We start from the raw sequence: 23640 nt of genomic DNA, 5'->3' as shown, positions 1-23640 counted from the left end.
TACAATATAACAATTTCTTCATTAAGTACTTCATTTTTTGTTCTAAAATAGTTAGGTAGTTGGGCAACCAAGGACTTAGAGTTGGGCGACCTCTGACAAAATTTTTTTTCCCATAAAAAATATCCTCCATTGGTATTAAAATTAAGGAAACTATATACATATATTGTGTTGCATCTGTTCAAAACTAATACAACCCCTCCTCGGCATATCCTTAGTCTCTATAGCCTCTTTTTAGTGCATTCCATGAGACGATATTTGAAACCATAATTGTGCTAAATGTTTTCTGCACCATTTCTTTGTTCGAGCATATCTCGAAATTAAACTAGACCATTCAAAAAGACTTTTTGCTTGTCTTATGGCAAAGACTTGTTAAGCTTCAAGCATACTTCTCTATAAGGCAGTTGTTTGTGTGACCTCCATGTATTACGAGGACATTTGAACATGGAAGTTGTTTCCCTTTCTGTATATCTCCCATGTTGCCACATGCTTTCAACATACCAGAAAATGTCATCATATTAGGTAAGAGGCCTTGCACCAGCATTTGAAGATAGAGTTGTGTAGCATCCTCATTCTTATCATGCTCAATATAGCCCAATAACATGACAGTCCATTGTACCACATCTCCAACCAACAATAATCCATCAAAAGGCTCTTGGGCTTCAATTATTGGTTCACATTTACTGTAGCAACAAACGGATCTTTTGCAAATCCTTCTTTTGCATTATCACCATGTAATTCCCCTCCTCTTGTTAGAGACTCTACGCCAAAACAAGCTTTCAAGAAGCAAACAAATCAAGCAATTTTCTTCTACTTGCATTTGTTCCAGGCCATAAAACATCTGCTTTTTGAGCCCATAGTCAGTATATCCAAATGCAATCACATTCCATTATCAGACTACATTTGATATACAAATCAAAGAGTCCCACAAGCATTTAGGATATGTGACAGTATCTGGGGCAATGGCATCATTTTGAATCAGTTTAAAATGGTCCAACTTTGTGGCCTTGACCTTATTTAGCATACTCAACAATAAGTGCAGTCTAAGAGACTATACTCAAATAGGAACTTGTTGAAGCACTTTCTGAGATTTTACAAACTCTCCATATTTGGCATGCATTGATAAAAAAAGGAGAGTGTTGTCTCTCTCACTATATCCATGTTCCACATGTTCTACAGTCACTATACTGCATGAAATTGCATCTTTCACAGAAAGATCATAAAACATTCGTGTGTTGTTTAGAGGAAACCACATTTAGCCTACATACCCACTAAGGTATTGGCAATGATATTACACTAAGGTCTCAATATGTAACCCTTTCTTCACAATCTCAGCATGTATTACACTACATTGATTGATGTCTCGAGTATCACCACAAACTTTCAAGCCAGAAAGAAGCACACATGTATTTGGCAAGATATTATGTGTTGGCATCTCCTTCATGAGGTTTAGTGCTTCCTCACCATGCTCATGTTCTACAAACCAATTATTAATGCAATCCATAGGATCACATCTTTGACTATCAAGTTGTCAAAAACTTGACGTGTTACTTCAATCATCCAATTTGGACATACATATCAACCAATGTACTGCCAATAAGAAGATCTTTGTCGAATCCTTTCTTAATTATCTCAACATGCATTTGCTTGATGAATACTAAACTATTATATGATTTCAAGCTGCAAAGTAATGGTATAGTGACTTGAAAAACACCTTTTTGTTACATATTCTCAATACAACATATTACCTTCTCGACATCCCCACATTCAGTTGTTGGGTTTCTACAAGTAGGCTATATTTAGCATAAACATCAGTTACCAAAGTACCATTGATAAGGAGCTCCTTTTCTAATCCCGTGAGGATAATTTCAACATATGTTCATGAAACATCCGCAGTGCCTCTGTTGCTAACACAAGCTTTCAAGACACAAGCCAGTGTAATGTCATCTAATGCCACACCTTCAACTCACATTTTCTCATAGCACATGAGTGTCTCCTTATCATATCCATGTTCACCGTCATTTTGCCTTGTGTTCAAAAGGAGTCCATGCTTTTTGGCCAGATCTATGTTGGGATGCATTCCAAGAAACCACATACATCCTAAACCAGAAGCCCCTTGAGCACTATATGTACTATTCATAGTTTATCACATTTAGCCTACATATCCAAATCGTTACATTTGGCATACATGTCAACGAAAGCAACATTCCCTAAAGCATAACATTGTCTTCCAATAAACTTTTACAAATTATCTCATCATGGATTCATTAACCCTTCGAGATTCATTAGCTGATAGATTTTTTTCGCGTGTTCTCTCTTATCCAAATTGGACGATGCAGATCGCACACCCCTTCCTCTGAGCAACCTACACCGTCCGTGGCCGCGATTCCCTCAACCCTATTCATGATTAGGTATAAATTAGACACGAGCCATCATCATCTCCCTCATCTTCATGACGTACATAGTCATCCATGGCATCATCATCATCTCTCTCACATCTTCATGACATACATAGTCGTCCATGGCATCGTCATCTCTCTCATCTTCATGACATACATAGCCATCCATGGCATCATCCTCATTCCCTTTTATCCAATCACATTAGTCAAATTTCCCATATTAGTGACCATACCCTTCACTTATGTTTTGTAAATATGTGTGACCTACCCTCACCTACATTATGCACACATAACACATAGACCAAATCATGCAATCTCCCGTCTTTGTGGCTTTTCCTACACTCAATATTGTCTCTATTAGAGAAGGGTTGCAAAAAACTTCAAGGATGTCCATGAACACGATAACTATACAACATGCATCGTCAATGTTATTGGTCTTGGTCCAATATTCATCTTGAGGTGACTTGATATTGACTGTCACTTCTAAGGTTCTTTGATGTTCCCAGGTTTCCATTTACTCTTAGCTAAAGAGATATGGAAACACGGTAGGATATTTTCTAGACACTACTCTGGCATGGTTGAAGAGAAGTCAATGAATCACTAGAATAAGATGTGTGTGAATATATTATGTGAGACCCATTATCCCCCTCAATTTAAGTTTTATGGTATGCTCAAAAATCATTTCTTCACTCCAACTTTCCACGTATATTACGTTGGAAGCACTAAAGAAAATTGTTGCATTAGTTGGGCTTTGCAAATTACAATGGATTGGTCATGCAGAAAAGTTGGTGTAGCACTTCAATCAATTTCAAGGTCCTTTCAGATCTAGAGTGAGTGCAAAGCCAAAGGACCAATATAAAGTTCTTCTTGAGGATAGTTGGAAGTGATTTGCATGTATTTGCATGTGATAATGGAACAAGTTTGAACACTTGGAGTAGATTAGAAGCTTATGTAGTACATCAATGGTTAATAAGAAATGTGATACTATAAAATATTAAGTATCCAACAATACAACAAGGTGTCATGATTTATAATTAAGAGTACATGTCTGAGTATGTGTGTTTGAGACCTAACTATAACGTGAAATTTTAGTGTTATATAATTGAATGATATAGATGTACATGATTTTAGATTAGAAGCGTATGTAGTACATCAATGGTTAATAAGAAATGTGATACTATCAAATATTAAGTATCCAACAATACAACAAGGTATCATGATTTATAATTAAGAGTGCATGTCTGAGTATGTGTGTTTGAGACCTACTATAACGTGAAATTTTAGTGTAATATAATTGAATGATATAGATGTACATGATTTTAGATTAGAAGCACATGTAGTACATCAATGGTTAATAAGAAATGTGATAATATAAAATATTAAGTATCCAACAATACAACAAGGTGTCATGATTTATAATTAAGAGTACATGTTTGAGTATGTGTGTTTGAGACCTAACTATAATGTGACATTTTAGTGTAATATAATTGAATGATATAGATGTACATGATTTTAGATTAGAACCGTATGTAGTACATCAATGGTTAATAAGAAATGTGATACTATCAAATATTAAGTATCCAACAATACATCAAGGTGTCATGATTTATAATTAAGAGTACATGTTTGAGTATGTGTGTTTGAGACCTAACTATAATGTGAAATTTTAGTGTAATATAATTGAATGATATAGATGTACATGATTTTATTTATTTATCACCCAAGCCCATGTGGCCAAGTAAAACCCAAATGTTAGTGAGGAATTGGCCACCAAGGGTTAGATGGTGCAAGTGTTCAGAGGTCTTATTGGGAGCACAAGCAGCACAGATAAGGATCTCCACCCACAACTCAAGAATAAGGCCCCACCTCTCCTCCATATCCACAATCTCTAACAACCTCTTGGCAGCCATCATACCACCTCGGACTCTATAAGGAATTACATCTGCATTGGTGATTTCATGGTCATTACCTGTCCCAATGTTATTAAGTACATGACTACTTAAATACTGGGGTGAACAATTAACTTTGTGCAAAGCTTGTTGTGTTCCGGTTGCAAGCTCTCTCCCGACGTGTGGATGACAAGGGAGAAGCTCGGTTTTGTGAAAGAGAAGGAATGCCATGTATCGCGACAATCGATTTGACATTTTGCGCACGATCTCGACGCCATGCTCCCTCGATTCAATATTAGCATTGCTATGATTGTGAGCCGGATATTCTTGTGTCGTACTTAGCTCGGTAACTACATGGATCAAGTTGACATTGTTGGTGTCAACATCGTTGGCTAGCAACTCGCAAACACACGTTGCGATGTGCCAATTTACGAGGAGATTCTCGAAGTCCGAGTATTGTTCATCGCCCAAAGCAGCCAACAAGCAAAGTTGGCGTTGGTCGCTCGACATGCGAACGTATAGGTGATGGATCCACGCAGAGGAGAATGTAATGGGTTGGGTGTGATGATAAGTACTACCATGCCCACGAGTGTTTCTACATGACTCCAACACTTTGGCGACCACATAGCATTTGAACTCATTCACGAGATTATATGATAAATGGTTGCAAGTTGGGCCATGATCATCATTGTCATGATTAATAGTGCTAGTAGTAGTCGTAGTGTTGGTAGTTTTGATCATGGTATGTTGGCCTATATTTCTACCAGTGTAGCTCAAGTACTTCTTCCGACACCTTAGTATGGATCTCATCAAGTGACTTATTATCATTGACTTGTGAGTAGCCCCCATTACAAGTTTGGCTAGCCATTCTTCCATGCTTAGGTAGTTAAGCTTCCGCAAGGTTTTCAATGAATAATCATTCGACCGGTTCATAACACCAGTTAAATTATAATTGTAATTGACTATTAGCTCCCTATGGCTACTTATTTTCTTCATCTTGTGTTCCATCCTAACAAGTGTGCAAGCCATTCGCACGATGGCCCAATCGGAGAGCACTGCTTCGTCCACGAGCCGAGAAACTTCTAAAAGAACAACACAAGCCATGAGCAACAATGTGACCCAAATGTAACTAAAGGCACTTATACTTTCTACAGCTTCCATGCCATCTCGGCCTTCATGTCGATCGACAAACAACGGAACATCATGATTTTCATTGGTGTTGTGGTTACATAGGAAGCCAATTGCCTGATCAAATGCATCCATATGCCAATTAGAAGCACAATCACCTCCCAACAAAAGCATTATGATTGTAGTGATGCACACACCTATGATCAAAATGGTCGAGATCCTCCTCAACCACCTCCACAAAACCCCCATGATCCGTACTATTCGCACACAATCACTTGGGGCACATCCCACATCAGGAGCCGATTTGGTGTAGAGGCTCTCATACAAGAACCGGAGCTCCATGTCAAGTACCGAAAGGATCTCATCCTCGCTCCGCATTATCTGGCCCCCAAGGAAGAAGAGCGGAGTTTTCCGGCGTTGCCGCCATTCATACATGTAGAGCCCCGCGAGGCGACGGCGGTAGAGCTTGAAGAGGGAGAATGCGACACATGTCAATTGGACGAGACGATGGTGGGATGCCGCTTCAGGTATCGGGCCGGAGGTCCTCAGCCCCTCGCACGAGAGCACATCGTGAAGGGTGACTAGCATTGGAGTGTGCTCCGCTGCCTCTCGGCAACGGGCATCGTCTTCGTCCTCGGGGGATTCGTCGGTCGCGAGGAGGAGGTAACGGCGGTACCACTCAAGCTCTCCCACAAGAAGGTAGTTGTAGACATAGAGAGGTTCGGGTGCCAAACATTGGTTAGGCATGGGGCCGCATGAGGAGGTCGTGTCCACATTATGTTCGGTACGATGGCCACTAGATGCAATGCTAATTAGTAGAGGTGGATCGATATGGCTAGAAGAGATTACCGACGAAGGACGATCCGGGGGAGGAGGAGGAGACAACGATGTGTTGATGACGAACCACGGCTCGAGGCGCATGAACTCGTAGATGGGAAGAGAGGACCAGTAGAGCGCGGATTTGGACGCGCAACGTAAGGCTATGACACGGTCCGTGTACCTGGCAATGCCCGAAACAAGAAGGGAGGAACTCGTAAGGATGATTGGCAACATCATGTAGGCTGCTTTCTTAGATCGAGAGGCGACATTGTCTTCATTTGCCATTGTGCCCACGCCGATGTTTATAGCGATGACAATGTATAATGCGAACGTGGAGTGGAGCACCATGATGACGCAATGGCGCGCCCATAGCTCCGCATCTGCGCCGGAGTATGCCGAGAGATTATGAGGCATCCCGAGTTGGAGAAGCAAGATGGGTGCCCATAAGGCATATAGATTGGTCACGTTACCGGGACTACATCCCATGTGTATTGCGGCGACCATTGCGGCGAGAATGGTAGTCGCAACATAAGGCAAGGCATTGTAGGTTAGCCATGCCACTAGTCTCCATTTAGGATTATAATTGTAATTTCTTGTGAATAGTAAGAGCATCTGCATAATTAGGCTCCCCACCATCCCTATTGCAACCCACCTCTCCATAAACATATGGTTTATGTTGAGGCAATCACCCACCACCAGCTCATGATGCATGTCCATGACCATTTTACTACATGTATTGGCTCTTGACCAAATATGGTTGTTTACTCCTAGTATGATTGTTTACTAGTCCAATGGTGAACATAATAGAGTTTAGGGTTCATCATTGAACTTTCGAGAGTGATAGCATTAGATGCAATTGTCTACCGGTTCCTGGTTGTGTTAAGACACACCTAAAAGGAAATTGTAATGCATGAGCTTAAATTAGAAATGGTTTACTTATATTAACACAAATAGCATGACAACAAGCACTTCCCAACATGATGATGTCTGGTTCGTGGTCTCAAGTGCCTCAAATCACATGACAAGTCATCAAGAATGGTTAATGAATTTGAGGGATACCAAACATTCTTTTTTATTGTTAATGGCTAAATCATAATGGGGAAAGAGCTTTTCCTTATTAACACTAGAACCACTTTGCCTACCACAATCTTTCGCCAACCAATCACCTCATCCCACATTGACATAAGCCCACGCAACCAACATATCAACTTTTTTCCACCATCTGCCTGAGCACTATCTCAACATCGATATGACCAAGGCACCTAGCATTATCTAACTTGTTTTCTAAATGTCTGAACTTTATAAAAGCTGCCAAATTATTATTGTGCATCCACGCATTTTCATATTCGCTTTGGTTCTCACGAAAAAGCATGATTTGTGACCTTCATTCATTCATATCAAGAGAAAACCTTTGATTTCTTTTAAAGCAAGTAAAAATGGGTTGAGCAAGGGGCGTTCAATGGATGATATAGAATTTCCATGTGCTTGCCAATATATAGTTGTGCGAATTATTGTCCCTCGCATCTACCATGCACATACACCTTTTGGATAAAAATGCGAGCAAAAGTTAATTGCATTGTAAATTGGTCGTCACAAGCACTTGCACCTAGGATGACCAAAGAGCTTATGCTTTTGTGCACATTTTGGAATTACTACTTCTCCCCCCTCTCACACCCTTACATATTTTCGATTCTCTAACCTATGAAATATATATCCTGCAATGCTAAATGTTCCCCCTTTTCCACTCCCTCAAGCATTTGAGACTTTCTTATGACCAATATTCCTTTTAACTCTCAAAATCACTTCTTTTCCCTAAACTCCTCTCTCTCTATCTCTCTGTCTCTCCCCTTCATACATTGTGTGCACTCACTTCCAATTTAAATCACTTCAATAATTTTGAATAGTTTACCATTTTTCTTGGAACATGGCAAAGTGGTTCATTCTGTAGAGGAATGTATCATTGTTTCGAAAATATTTGTCCTTCATCATTAACTTATTACAATTTGATTTCCCCGATAATGAGTTTGAATCTCTCCCTCTATTTAGAATGTGTTTCTTTACAGATTCCTAGCACTACTTTTTTGTCATTATCAGTCAAATTATGCCAAGGACGAGTTTGAATCCATTCACATTTATTTAAAATTTTAGCCATTTTTATGGTTTTTGCACTTGATTGTTTTTACAAATTAGCCACATGTCATTGTAAAATGCACTGTGTTTGGGCTTCGATTTTCCATCCTAAGCCATTTGAAGCAAGATTGTGTTATATTTTCTATACATAGTAGGCTCGTATACGTAGCTAAAAGGTTGACTTATGAGGGGGACTAAGTTAGACATTTTGGGGAGAGGGAATTCGTTGCCTTCTCGAGATATTTATAAAGTCTAATTTTTTATGCTTGATGAAGTTAAGCATCACATGCAATGGCTTTAATAAAGGAGCGCATGGAAGTTGAGGTCGTAGGTTTAAAGAAATCACAAAAGAATCAATTGATGTAACATGTGGAAACACCAAAATCAACATATTCTATCATCAGAGAATCATCCAAATAGGTACCATTGAAGTTTAACATGAAAACATGATTGTTAATGTATAACAATCATTTTCATACCAAAAAGAATATTTAAGAAAAGTACACGATGGCTTTTAAATTTTAGTTATTCTATCCTTACATGTTGAGAATTCAAATGATATAACATAACCTTGGCCATTTATTTTGAGAGCTTAAACCACCAAATTTTGGATTAATTGTAATGCATCAACAATAATTGAAATTGGACTACACTCACCTCACATAATGGTGGTATACATGTAGTAGAAAATTTCAAATCTTTGGATTAATTGTAATGCATTAACAATAATTGAAATTGGACTACACTCACCTCACATAATGGTGGTATATATGTAATAGAAAATTTCAAATCTAATTGTTACATCCAAAAGGTAACATGTTTTTTTTCTTATTGATACGCCATTGAATAAGAGAACTTGGGTTAGTGTGATTGGGAACTAAATAAGACATGCTTCATAAAGAGCACCATATACTTCGAATGCGTATTTTCACCTAGGTATGGCTTTGATCATTCATGGAGACAGAAAACTAGTCAATCACATGCATATTTGAGTATTTACACTAAAATGTATCCAACAATTTAATGGGGATTGATATAGGTTTTTGAAAGAGCACAATATTTTCATTGGGATCTATATTAAACAAGTTTATTAGGATTGATACAACTTTCTTAAAGAGCACAATATTTTTCGATGGTATTAGTAGCGATGATATAATCAAGATGGATACATGTTTCTCAAAAGAATATAATACGATCAAACATTTAATAGGGTCTCATGGTTTCAAAAACTCACGAGCTTTTCAACTTAAATAAAGCCCTCGTTCTTATCGTCCATGACACATCCAAACTTGCATATATGGAGTAAAATTATTGTGTTTCCCAAATTATTACTACAAAAAATGCGTATAGCAAAGACAATTGCCATTTACTTTACTTCCAAGCAGAGAAAGATAGATAAAGAGAGAGAGAGTTTGTGGATAAGCAACAAGAAATCACGTATTTTGCATCATACAAGTGAAAGATAATGCTCATTGTTTCATATGATATTAGCTTGCTTATCAAAGTTGGGCAACATTTCTTAGATTTGACAAGTTTTGTCACCTTGTTAATTGACGTCAAGACATTGGGCGTTTGCACATTTCACATAGGTCAACCCGAAATCAAAGATGGAGATTGTTTTTCTATTTCTAAGATATTCAGGATTATGCCATACTTGGGATATGCACCAAGATTTGATATTAGACATAGAGTTAGAGCATACATATATCTATAAAAGTTGAAGAGAGTATTGATGTCACAAATTTGTTTATTAAAACAGGTTAAATATTCTCTTCTCGGTAAAGTATTCATCTTGCCTATTGGCAATTTAACATGTCCCACAACCAGTGTAGTGGTGACATCGTCACATCACTCAATTGTGGTACCGTTATAATTTTTTGCACACACATTTATTAGTATAAGTCAATGTTTTAACCCATAGAGAGAGAGAGAGAGAGAGAGAGAGTTGGAGATGGAGATCGTTTTCCTATTTCTCAGATATTGGGGATTGCGTCATAATTGGGATATGCACAATTCTTTTGTATTTGATAGTAGGCATTGAGTGAAAGCATATCTGCGAAAGTTGAAGGGAGTACTAATGTGACAATTTTCTTTATTGGAGCAAGTGGAAATTCTTTCCTTAGTGGAGTGTTTGTCTTACCTATTGGCAATTCAACATGTTTCACTACCCATGCAGTGTAGTTAGTGGGTGACCATACTCCATTCTAACACCCATTGTAAGTAGTGTTTTTCACACACTTTTATTAATATAATTGTGTGTTTTCACCAAAGAGAGAGGGTAGAGAGAGAGAGAGATGTAGCTAAGTTGGTAAGGTTGCCCAATGGAGACCAAGAGGTCATGGATTAATGTAGTGACATCTAGTGAATTAGGAGATATGTATGAAATATATAATAGAGAGATGAGTAAATTTGGGTTTCGAACCCAAGACATAGCAGCTTGTAGTGTAACAACTTATGATAAGAGAGAGAGGGAGAGAGAGAGAGAGAGAGAGAGTGTGTGTGTGTGTGTGTGTTGTAGTAAAATTAGGAGATATGTATGAAGTATATAATAGAGAGGTGAGTAAAATTGGGTTTCGAACCCAAGACATTGTGGCTTGTAGTGTAACAACTTACAATAAAAGAGAGAGGGAGAGAGAGAAAGAGAGGAAAAACACGATGACGTTTCAAGAATAGTGTTGAAACATGTTTCTGATGTAACTTTGTCCTCAGAACTCCGTTTTTTATGATTTTTGGCTCTTGCAAAGCTCAGTCAAAGGGCTTTCCAAGGATTATTTAGACGTTACATTTCATTATCTTTACAATAAGCTACAAGCAAAAGTGTCATCGTCTCAGGTTAGTTCTCTCAATCTCTATTAGGATGGCTGACACAACAACAGGAAGTGAGTTGATGGTTGTTGATGGATGTGGTAGTGATGATGGTTATGAAAATTACAAGAGGCAAAAGTGTATTGATTCTACAAAATATGAGAAAACATCATATGTTGCTATTCTTGGTGGGAAAGATGTTATTGGAGATGATTATGATATTGACAGTCGTGATTTTGTTAAGGCTTTGCTTTCCGATTTTATGGAAAAAAATGAGAAAGATGCTAAAGATTGTGTGGAGGAGGATGTTGTCGAGGTGGTGATGGAGACTGACTCTATGTTAGCAACTTTTGACAGGTTCTATGATCGTGGTGTTGTTTTGTATTTCACTAGCAAACTTCCATTGGTATCATGGATTAAGTAGTGGTTGAATTCATTCATAATGCCTAATTGTGTTGAGGATGTGTATGTGGGTCCAAGAGGTTTCTATGATGTAGTTTTTCAATCGTCAGAACACCGTACGACTTTGATGGCAAAAGTACCAATCTTTTTTTATAGAAGATTAGTGCATGTGATGGAATGGGTTCTAGTGGTGGATTATAAAGATTTATTAAAACAACAATGTCCAATTTGGGTGACTGTTGATTGTAGTAACTCATTCTTTTGGGATTTACTACCAGGATTGATGTCCCAAATTGGTAAAGTTGTAAATCGATACATCTCGATTTGGTCGATTTCGTTTTAAGCTTCAATGGGAAACTTTTGCAGGACATTGTTTTAAATGTGGTAAATTGGGGCATTTTATGGCTGAATGCCAATATCATGGTGAACTATCCCCAGAAAATAATGTCAAAGGGGAAAATAAGGAAGATGTTGAGAAGGATATTGTCTCAATGGTTGATATGGTCATGGATGAGGGAACATCTCATGGGTTAGAGCGAGATCCTAAAGTTCATGGTCATGTTAGAGGTGTTGGGAAGGAGAATGGAGTATGTAATAATGATGGCCCAAATGTTGAAGATGGAGAATGGCATCAAGTGAAGCATAAGATAAAAGGGAAGGGTTCTGCCATACAAAGGAATCAAAAAATACTTATGGTACGACATTACCAAAAGATAATTTGAGATTGAAGGAGGGATTTAAGAAAAATCCTTGGCAGAAACAAGTGCAAAATCAAAGATTGTCCAACCAATTGCAATTCGATTCTTCAAGAATGGTGGTATGACCTCAATTAAATCAAGGACTTTGTTCTCATGGAGCTAGACAACAAAACCTTAATATTGGTGGAGGGGATGTAGTACACACAAATCCTTATGCAGCTCTTAAACAAGTAGTTAGTACATTCATGAATACACTTGCTCATAAAGAGCAAGTTCTTACCAAAGGTGTTAAATGAAAGTTGTATCATGGAATGTGAGAGGGGCATCTTCTCCTCATAAGAAATATATATTATGGAAAACTTTATTTGATAAAGATTGGGATGTTTTATGTGCAGTTGAACATAAGTGTCATGATTTAGCAGGATTTGTGTTACATTTGTGTGGATATTCCGCATATTATGCAGGACAGTTATCACATCATTACTCAGGGGTTGTCATGATTATTCGTGATTCGTTTTGTCCACATATAGTCTATAATGATCCATATGGACGTTTTTTGGTGATGGAAGTCAAGTATTTTGGGGATTTGATATGGTTGGTAGGAATCTATGCACCCAATAATGCTAATCAACGCATTGAGTTATGGTCTTCAATGTATCCACGATTATTAGTGGGACGTGTTGGTTTGTTAATGGGTGATTTTAATATGTGCGTTGATGCTTCACAATCTACTTCACGATTCTCATTGATGGATTCTCCTCAGCAAGCAATTTGGGACAAATTGACATAAGAGGTTTTGAAGTTGGATGTATGGAAATGGTTGCATCAAGATGAGGTTGGGTTTACATTTCAGTCTATGCAATACAAGGAAACATGGAGTAGGTTAGATAGAATGTATGTTATGCATGATGAGTTTTTTTTGCTAGAGATGCTTACTATGTTAATTATGCAAGAGGTTGTGACATTGAATCATTTTCCCATATGTTTGGAGTTTAATAAACATGGGGTAGATATATACAAAACATTGCTTCAATGAGTTCCTTTGAGGTTTAATTCTTCTTTATTATTACAATCTTTATTTGATGCCTATATGCAACAAATTTTTGGCATGTTTTCAGAACAAGTTATTTCAAAAGGATGGCATGCATGGGATACAACACTATAAAACATCAATGATATTCATCATATGTATGGTATGACTAATGCTAAAAGATGTAAGAAATTGATTGATATTCTTACGCGGTGCAATGTACTATTGATGAATAATCCACATGATGAAGAGCTTTTGGATGTTCAAGTTCAAGTACAGGACATTGTGAAGAATTTATCTTGTCAAAGTTATCAACAGACAAGACTACGTTAATTAAAGGAGGGATTTATAGATAATCAATCACAATCTCATATGTTTTTTCAAGGATTAAGACCACCATATGCTTGTTCAAATGTCGTACAAATTAAGATAGGGGATGATATTGTTGTAGCCCCAGTTAAGGTTATTGAGTTATGTATTACTCATTTTAAGAATTTGATTGGGCCAGAGTTTATTAATAATGAAGATGTCTTGAAAGCACGACAAGAGTTTTATAATGTAATTGGGAGTGCTGTGAATACAAATATTTGTCAAGAAATGGATGTTGATTTTGAAGAAGCTGAGGTGGAAAAGGTATTGTTACACCTTCCAAATGGTAAAAGCCCTAGCTGGGATGGTGTTACAAATGAAGTTTTTAAGAAGTATGCTAGCATGCTTAAGAGTCCATTCACACAAATGTTTCAACAATGTTGGGATTCTGGTTTCATGCCTGAGAGTTGGAAGGTGGGCTTAATCAAATTGATACCAAAGGTACCATCTCCAGAGTCATTTCATTAATGGAGGCCTATTTCATTGATGGGAGGGTTGTACAAAGTGTTTGCAAAGATATTATCCAACAGACTTAAGAAGTTTTTACCTCAACTTATTCATCCATCTCAATATGGTTTTATTACATGTAGAAATATATTGCATAATGTTTTGAATGTTCAAATGGCGATCGATTATGCTCGACATACACATCAAGAAATGGTTATGGTGCAATTAGATTTGGAAAAAGCATATGATCATGTTAATTGGTCTTTCCTCTCAGGTGTGATGTATAATATGGGGTTTGGTCCTCGTATGTGTTGACTTATCTTTTTGCTAGGGCAAAATGCAACCTCCCGTGTGATGATTAATGGCGGAGTCACTCCGAAAGAGTTTCTTACTAGATCCGTGCGTCAAGGGTGTCCACTAAGCCCATTGTTATTTGCTATTGTTACACATCCTTTGTTAGTAATGTTGTCAAATCTTGCGGCCAATGGTGATATTGTGGGTTTGCATCTTCCTTCTGGTGGACAATTGGTGGCACAAGCATTGGCAGATTATTCTTTTATGTTTTTACAAGCCTCAAAAGAAAATCTTAAAAGGAGTATGCAAGTTTGGGATCAATTTGCTTTGGCTTCAGGGTTGTATATAAATTGGAGGAAGTCTTGCCTTATTTCTTGTACGGAGAGTGATTTGGAATGTTTGGGATGGCGAGGGTCAGTGATTACACGAGGTTCAATTTATCGACATTTGGGTTCAATTGATTGATTGGATTGGTAGTAAATTGAGGGACAAATTTATGTATTGGAAGTCTCAATTATGGCCCTTTCATGTATGACTCAAAGTGGTGCAATGTATCTTGATACCCATGTTATTATATTTTTTGCCTTTACTTCCTTGGACTAAGAATAGGCATTACAAAGCATGTTACAACCTATTCGGTTCATGTTGTGGCGAAAGGGAGAAATTATGGGAGTTACATGGATTTCATGGGACCATCTGGCTACTCCTAAAAGGTTAGGCGGTGCAACAATATTGGATTTGGAAAGACATTTGATGGCTCGTAGATTTACATTATTACGAGATATATGTCAACAAGATCAACCACGGATATCTATGATGCAATATTTTATTGAGCATGAAGGATTGGCGCATGGAAAACAAAGATTCAAGCATCATGGTGGTCACTACTGAATGGAAGTATTCCTCTAAATATTTGACATTCTGTATGTGGACAACATTTGGTAAGATCGTGGCAAGATGCATTATCTCTTTTTGAATGGGGACCATCAAGTGATCGAGAATATTGTAATCATTACAAAACGAATTGCTTGTTTCTTCTCGAGTGTTGTTTTGGCATGGGAAAGAGAAGTTGAGATCTCAATTCAATCGTTTATTTTGATTGGGGATTGTACATTTGGAAGATGTGGTTGATAATGAATCTCAAAGGTTGTCGGATTTTGAAGATGCCAAGAGATGGTTATGTATTCCCCCAAATTATGGATTTCTTTGGGAGAAATTACATGATATACCATTGTTGCAAGGATCTTTGCCATTGAAAACCAATTTTGCACCTTGGGTAGATTGGCGGTTACAAAATAGTACACGCTTATTACAGGTCACTACAAATATATTGTATCATCATGCAATGGCATCATTATCTTGGCTATCACCTAAAGCAACGAAGTTGTGGAATGTATATAAGTCAGATGCAAGGTGGTGGAAAATATTACAATGTGGTTGGCATTCCCATCTACCATTTCATGCAAAGGTATTCATATGGAGAGTCATGATTGGTGGGCTCCCATTAGGTTCAGCCTTAAAGAGACGAGGACTAGGGTCTGGCACTTGTTTCTTTTGCACCGTTCCATTGGAGGATAGTACACATAGGTTCATTAAATGTCCTATAGTGTGTACCATTTGGAAGTACTTATCGGACATTTGGCAAGTTTTAACCTGTTGTTGTTTGAGACCTCAACAATGGGTTTTTTCTCAATATGTTCAAAATGGATCAAATGATGAGATGGAGATATTATTCCAAATTTTACGTTATTGGGGTCTACAACACAATTGGAATATGCGTAATGCTTTCATGTTTGATAATAGACATGGGGTGAAAACCTATATAAAGAAGCTTAAAGGTATTCTCATGTGGAATTTTTGGATGTTAAAGCATGTGGGGATCATTTCCTCAAATGCATATTCAGGTTTTTTAGTAGCATTACATAACGTCCCTCTCCCTACATAGGCATATGATAGGTAGAGGAGACTAAGAAGTGTTGTAACTAAGTGGATTTTACATACAATTAATATAATTGTGTGCTTTTACCAAAAGAGAAAGAGAGAGAGAGAGAGAGAGAGAGAGAGAGAGAGAGAGAGAGAGACATGATAGGTAGAGGAGACTAAGAAGTGTTGTAACTAAGTGGATTTTACATACAATTAATATAATTGTGTGCTTTTACCAAAAGAGAGAGAGAGAGAGAGAGAGAGAGAGAGAGAGAGACATGATAGGTAGAGGAGACTAAGAAGTGTTGTAACTAAGTGGATTTTACATACAATTAATATAATTGTGTGCTTTTACAGAGAGAGAGAGAGAGAGAGAGAGTCTTGTGTTGGTTGAATAGAATAGTTTTTTATTTTCTACAAGGAGGTCAAATTTGACCTATGGGACCAAATAAACATATGTCTAACATGTGATTCCTTTAGAAGAAAGGGTGGTTATTAGTAACTACTATGTAGAAAATACTCTCTATGTGAAAATAATGCATAGACAATTGTGCTCATCTAAATTGGTTAAGACTTGAGGATGACACTTTTTCTTTTTTCTTTTTTCCTTCCATTAGTTTTAAAAAACATATCCGCTAAAAAATACAACCAATAGCTCAGCGTTGCTGCTTCCAGCAACACCTTTGTTACAAAAGACTTCAAAAGCTTCCTTTAGAGCGTTGTGAAAGAGGGAATGATGTACAAAGCATTACTCACATATTGCAGATATTTATCATGCAATTCAAACACATTCCGTACAAATGCTTGGTCTAATCCAATTACAACATCCTTCTTCTCAACCTTTTTATTGCTTGATGTATCTTTTGCTTGCATTACTAATGTCATTCCTTCATCAGTGATATGCTTCTTGAAAATGTTTGCAATGGGATTAGAGACCTTTCGTTGTTTTACAAAATAACTGATACATCCTTGACAGCTCCTCCACCTTGTCATCTCTCCACAATGCATGGCATCTTGAATGCTCCTTTTCCAATAATTGTGGCTCATATTGGGTAAGCAACTCATGTTGAACTTTCTCCAATAGTTTTGGTTCACTGCTTGCGTGTAAATAATGCCCAACTCTTTCATTTTCTCGCTTCATTACGCCAAGTACCTGAAAACATTAGGTTTCTCCGTGTCTCTCTCCAAGTATTCCCTTGCAATCAAGTCTTCAATCCTCTTCTTGATAATCTTGAAATCAGGCTTGAACATCTGCCCAAGTTGTCACACATTCTAGCATTAGTTGTTGATGTGGCACCACTTTTCTACTCTTCATTATTCTTACAATAGATGCATCAATTGCATCAAAGTCAAATCAGTCACCATACCCTCCAATTTTGGTGGTAAAATGACCTCCACACTGTTGCTTCGGCTTTGTGAGAATACTCCGTTCATGATCATCATTTGCACTCTTGCCAAATAGAAGCCTCTGATCAAGCTTCTTCTTGTAGAATTATGCAAACAAATCCTTATCACTGATGTATGCAAGAAGCTTAACAACCTTCTCTAGTGTTTCCAAATCATCCAAAAAGCTCAAACAACCATCTAATGAAGTGAGATTTACACACACAGTTAAAACACCCAGAAAGTTCACTACATGAGGTTTTGTATTCTCCTTCTTGAAAAATATGAAAGTGACCTCATTTGGCATTATACCTTCATGTTGCAATTCAATAAAAAGATGAAATGCTTCCTCTTCTTCCCCTTGTTTGTTGCTGCTATATGCTTCGCTTAAAGTATTCCAAGAGACTACAGTCATCTCACACATATCTTCAAATGTCGATGGAGCTTCTTCCAAAGCACCACATTTGCCATACATATCGATGAGTAAAGTACTGACCATGACATCTTTTTTAATCTCATCCCAAACCACATGTTCATGAATAATATACCCATCTCTCAATGACCCTCAAGAAAATATGCTTCAACCCCTACACCTTCTTCACTCATCCTTATAACAAAAAATTATTCATTCAGTCCACATCAATCATCTCGCCAATTACGCCAAGATATTGTACAACTAAAAACGAAATAAATCTAGACTATTTCCTCCTCCCTCATGATCTGCTTCGGCTCCCACACCGTCGTCACTCATCCTCTCATCATATTACTATGCTTCAATCCCTATCGCCACACCATCAACACACATCATAATGAGAAACCTAAAATCTTCTTCATCTAGTCCACATCAACATCTTAATGAGTTGACCATCTTGGCATCTCGCCAATGGCCACAAAAATCATGTACTAAATTCTCTTGTACGAAAATCCACGACTTGAGGATGACACTTAAATTCTCATGTTTATCTAATGAGCTTATATTAGGGTTAATGTCACGTTCATCTACCTAACTTGTGTCACGTGTGAGCGAGTTCAAAGAAGAGTTAAGGCTCTAAGACACAAGGCTCATGGGGTTGTGTATTAGGGCCTATATTAGGGTCAATGTTTGCAATGTAATATTCCAAATTTGACATTTTTGCATGATGTCACTTTATCTTTGGTGCCCCAAATATACATCATAACATCATTAGAGAGCTCTAATAGATATTTTACCCCCGTCTTTTAAATTGTTTCATAATGTTAGGCACCTAGCCAAATGACAAGATTTTCTCTTATTTGTTTTTAGTACCTTACATCTGATGCATCGAGCTTGTTTTTGCAAATTGTGACTTAGCCTTTTTAGTATGTCCTCGGTTGATCATCACACATCTCCATCCTTTCTTTACTTTATTTCCACACTTGCATATTTGGCTAAGGATACACTTGGTCTAATGATTACATTTAGGGTTTGTTCATCCTGCACAATTAACATTCCCAATAATCATCCACGTCAATTTACTCTCATAATTAGGACGCTCGACTTGGATGGAGCCTATCTATGTATTAAACATTAAGTAAGCATACTTTTTAATTTCTTATACATAAAACAATATTTTAGTGATTTTTTCTTTGTCATGTAACATTATGCTCATCAACATTTTGATTAGTAAACATGTCACTAAAAAACATGATTTCGATTCATACAAATTGTTCTTGAAACATTATTGTTAGTGAATCTTATCTGCCGAGACAAGAGGATCACCCTTAACCTTTAACTTTACTTCCAAGTTCCCTAGATGTTATTCATGGTTTCTTCAAATATTCCAAGTCGTAAGGCCTAGATTACTTTAGACTTTGTATATTCGTAATCAAAACGCATTCCATGTCACTGTCTTATGAATATTTAAAGGGTCACTCCTTGTACATGTTATGACTAGTGATCCTCCACCAAATATACAAGAGTTTTGAAGCCTCATTCCTCCAATAGAGCCAGATAAACAATATCATAGAACTTGAAATGGCAATGACATACCTAAATAGTATAAAGTTTAGGAAATATCCCATTGGTATCCTAACATAATGTCATGGCTAAAGAGTGATAACGTTTATCAAGCACACATACGCTTTGATGAAGATAAACAATTTAGTACACCTAATTGTGAATGCAATTGAGGAAGTGTATTATTGGGGAGTATATGATGGTAAATGGAAGTAGGGATTGATTTAGGTGTCTTGGTTGTCCATATGATTAACTAGTGTTGTTGTAAAAGAACTCCTTAATGGTGGCAATACACGATTGCACTATGGGGTCCATGTGAGGGGATCTAATCAATATCCGGAGGTTCTCTTCATGCCACGAAATCAAAGATTCTGAGGTTATACATGACATGATGGAAACTTCGTAATATTTATTAAATCCTAGACTACCGCACATTATTAGGAAGCCTACAATGGACCTCCTCCAAAATGCAATGTTAGTCATGTATTTTAGTTTAATATCCTTTTGTCGACAATGATTTTAGATGCCCCTCGCTTTCTCTTTTTTGAATTATTTAAACTTTGACTTTTGTATAATCTCCATTGGTCAATAGAAAATTTATGTATTGCTCTTGTTGTCACATGAATGTGTTAACATTTTAAGAATAAGCAAAACTTCCACTACTTTGCATGTGCACATAGTTTACATAAATGCAATATATCCCTAATAACATTACCATAATCCATTTGTATTTGTCTTCTTCTTATTGTGCTTGATGATTCTCCATTTCTCGTTGTCTTATTCTTATTGTTCCCAATGATTTTGATAATCGTTTTGAGCTAAGTATCGGGGAAAATTTTAATAAAAACCATCCAAAATCCCTTTTCTATGCGTAGAATAATAAAAAATTATTCAAAATTATCTCAAATTTATACATTATAAAACAAGTACATGATTTTGTTCCCTTAAATTGTCCAATGTTCAAGTAAGTTAATGAAGGAATACTTTTTCTCTTAAAGATTTGCTCAACATTTACGTCGGTGAAATGCAAAGGATCAACAAAAATAACGGACTTTCATCTGCAATTACTAATCACTTCTAGCTATAGAGTAGAAAGTGCTTCCAAGTACGACTGAATCTCTTTTCTGTATCGTAATTATAAGTCAACTTCTAATATATTTCTTAAAGGGTGGTTGTGTTACAATAGAACATGCGGGAACAATTTATAATATATTGCCATCCCATTGGAGTAGCAGTAGGGTCAACTGCTTGTGGAGATGATCGGAATTTGACACATGGTTACGGATTGTGAGCAATCCACAAGCCTATAGCCTCCTCACCATGGGGTATCGCTCGGGTCAATGTTTTGTGCGATAGATCCGCAACCTTAAAAGTTTAGATGACAATTTGGATCAATACTCCGAATAAGACAAGCATTGGGTGGGGTGGGGCAAGGCAAGGTGCCAAAGATACCATCGGATTGGAAACCAAACGAAAGGTGCATGGAGAATGGAGACAAAAAAAAAGTGTTGAGATCAGAAGGAATCTAAGCGAGGCATTGAAAAACGCAACAAGTTTAAATGATATTAGCATTATAACCATAAACAGAACATATTGCGTGGCAAAAGCACCATGTAGTGTAATAATGAATGCATTGGCTATTATTTGCGGAGTTTGCGAGGAATCAACCTATAGAAATCAGCCGGAGGGAATAATCTGCATTGAAATATCATGCGGGCTTGATAATTAAGACGTCCCGATAAATTGTTGTTCTCCGCCCCTGACTTTTCAAGGCAACTTAAGTATTTTGTTTGGCTTTCAAAAACAATTAGATTAGGTAGATCTACATAAGAATATGTGCATGGCATATGCTAATGCTAAGAGGAAGCATTCACACCAAATGTTGGAGTGCAAAAAAGAAGACGAAGAAGAAAGGAAAAGCCAAAAAAAGAAGGAAAAGCAAAAAGCGAAAAAAGAAAAAAGAAAACAAAAACAAAAGATGAATAAGCCCAAAACAAGTAGCCATGGGCTTGGTTTCGGCTCAAATCGAACCGAACCGAGCCATTACGCTATGGTTTAACAGTTTATCATTTCCAATTATTATTATTATTTTCTTTGCTTTGGATTATTAATAAATGGTTTGATTTGGTTTTATAACTCTGGGTTAATTGGTTTATTGGTTTTTCATTAACCTTTTTTTTTCTCTTAATGGTTTAACTAGTGGTTTTTTATTAATTAATAAATTTAACTGAAGTGCTTATTTAATTTAATGTCTTTTTATTTAGTAGTTTTTTAATTAGTTTGACCTTTAATGGTAGGAGGTTAAATATTTTTATTAAATTGAAATAGTTTGTTTGGTTTCAAGTTTCAACTTTTCCCTCGGTATAGTTTATCTTTGCTTAAATGGTTTGGTTTAAATGGTTTGAAAGTTCATAAACAGTTTGGTTTCGTTTTTGTTTGATATAAAATGACTTGGTTCAGTTTCTTTGCGCTAAAAACAAGAACGGAAAAACAAAAGAAAGAAAAAAGAAAAAAAAGAAAACAGCAAAAGTGAGAAAACGAAAAGCAAAAAGCAGAAAAGCGGAAAGCAAAAGGTAAAAAGCAAAAAAAGAATGCCTGTAAATTTCGAAAAACTTAAAAAAGAAGCAAAAAAGTTAACAGAAAAAAAGAAAAGATTAAAAAAGAAAACAAGAAGAAGAAAGAAAAAAAGAATTCAAAATGAAAACAAAGAAACAAGAATTTAATAAACTAATAAGAATTTAATAAATAAAAACAAAAAGCAGAAAAGCGGAAAGCAAAAAAGAAGCAAAAAATGAACAGAAAAAAAAGAAAAGATTAAAAAAAGGAAAAACAAGAAAAAAGAAAAAAGAAAACATTACGACAGCAAGAAGAAGAAAGAAAGACAAAATGGAATAAAAAAAGAATCTCAAAATTAAAACAAAAAACAAATTTAATTAACTAATAAGAAATTAATTAGGGTTAAGTGAAATTTACAGAAAAAATGGAATAAAAAAAAGAATCTCAAAATTAAAACAAAAAAAAACAAAAAACAAAATTAATAAACTAATAAGAAATTAATTAGGGTTAAGTGAAATTTACAGAAAAAATGGAGTAAAAAAATAAATCTCAAAATTTAAATAAAAACAAACAAATTTAATAAACTAATAAGAAATTAATTAGGGTTAAGTGAATTCACAGAAGAAATGGAATAAAAAAAGAATTTCAAAAAAATAAAATAAAATAAAAACATAAACTAATAAGAAATTAATTAGAGTTAAGTGAATTTACAGAAAAAATGGAATAAAAAAAGAATTTCAAAATAAATAAATAAAATTAATACATAAACTAATAAGAAATTAATTAGGGTTAAGTGAATTTACAGAAAACGACAAAGAGCAGGAAATTGACTTCATCTCTCTCTCATCTCTCTCTTCTCTCTCTGTCTGTGTCTGTATATTCTGTGTCAAACCCTAACCCTAGATATGGAATCTGCCCCCACGATCCTTTCTTCACGCCGCACCTCCATCTTCGCGCTGAAGCTTCATATTCACAGCTTCGATGCCATTCTTATCGATGATGGCGATGAAGACTCAGACTCAGACTCAGACTCAGACGCAGACTCAGAAGATTAAGATTATTACTATTATGGATCTGCACATCTCCTGACCATCATTCCGACATATTTGTGTTTCCATGGATTTTATGCAGCTCCTTCCTTCATCCTGAAACATTTAATTTTATGCAGTTCCTTCCTTCCTCCTGAAACTGTGGATTTTTCCGACATGTTTGTGTTTCCATGGATTTTATGCAGCTCCTTCCTTCATCCTGAAACTGTGGATTTTATGCAGTTCCTTCCTTCATCCTGAAACTGTTAATTTTATGCAGTTCCTTCCTTCATCCCGAAACTGTTGATTTTTCCGATTCTTCCTCTTTCCTTCTCTTCATCCTATCCTCCGCTTTCCCTCCTCCTCTT

General features: G+C 36.5%; 1 protein-coding gene across 1 annotated transcript; it reads right to left on the bottom strand.

The window, feature by feature from the left end:
• Positions 1 to 4050: 4050 nt before the first annotated feature.
• LOC147860766 (uncharacterized) lies at positions 4051 to 7407 on the bottom strand. The gene has a single exon (XM_087323978.1). It carries the CDS (start codon positions 6953 to 6955, stop codon positions 4106 to 4108), a length of 2850 nt encoding a protein of 949 aa, XP_087180104.1. The 5' UTR covers positions 6956 to 7407; the 3' UTR covers positions 4051 to 4105.
• Between the last annotated feature and the right edge of the window lie 16233 nt (positions 7408 to 23640).

The sequence above is a fragment of the Azolla caroliniana genome, unplaced genomic scaffold, assembly GCF_043228905.1.
Source record: "Azolla caroliniana isolate FFs.n. ecotype wild unplaced genomic scaffold, voAzoCaro1.0.p SCAF_8, whole genome shotgun sequence".
In the NCBI taxonomy this organism is placed as follows: Eukaryota; Viridiplantae; Streptophyta; class Polypodiopsida; order Salviniales; family Salviniaceae; genus Azolla; species Azolla caroliniana.
Note: the sequence above shows the minus strand (reverse complement) of the source record. Positions and strands in the feature narration are given on the sequence as shown.

Coding starts and splice junctions, on each gene's coding strand:
- LOC147860766 (XM_087323978.1), bottom strand. CDS start 6,955: ATGGTCATGGACATGCATCATGAGCTGGTGGTGGGTGATTGCCTCAAC.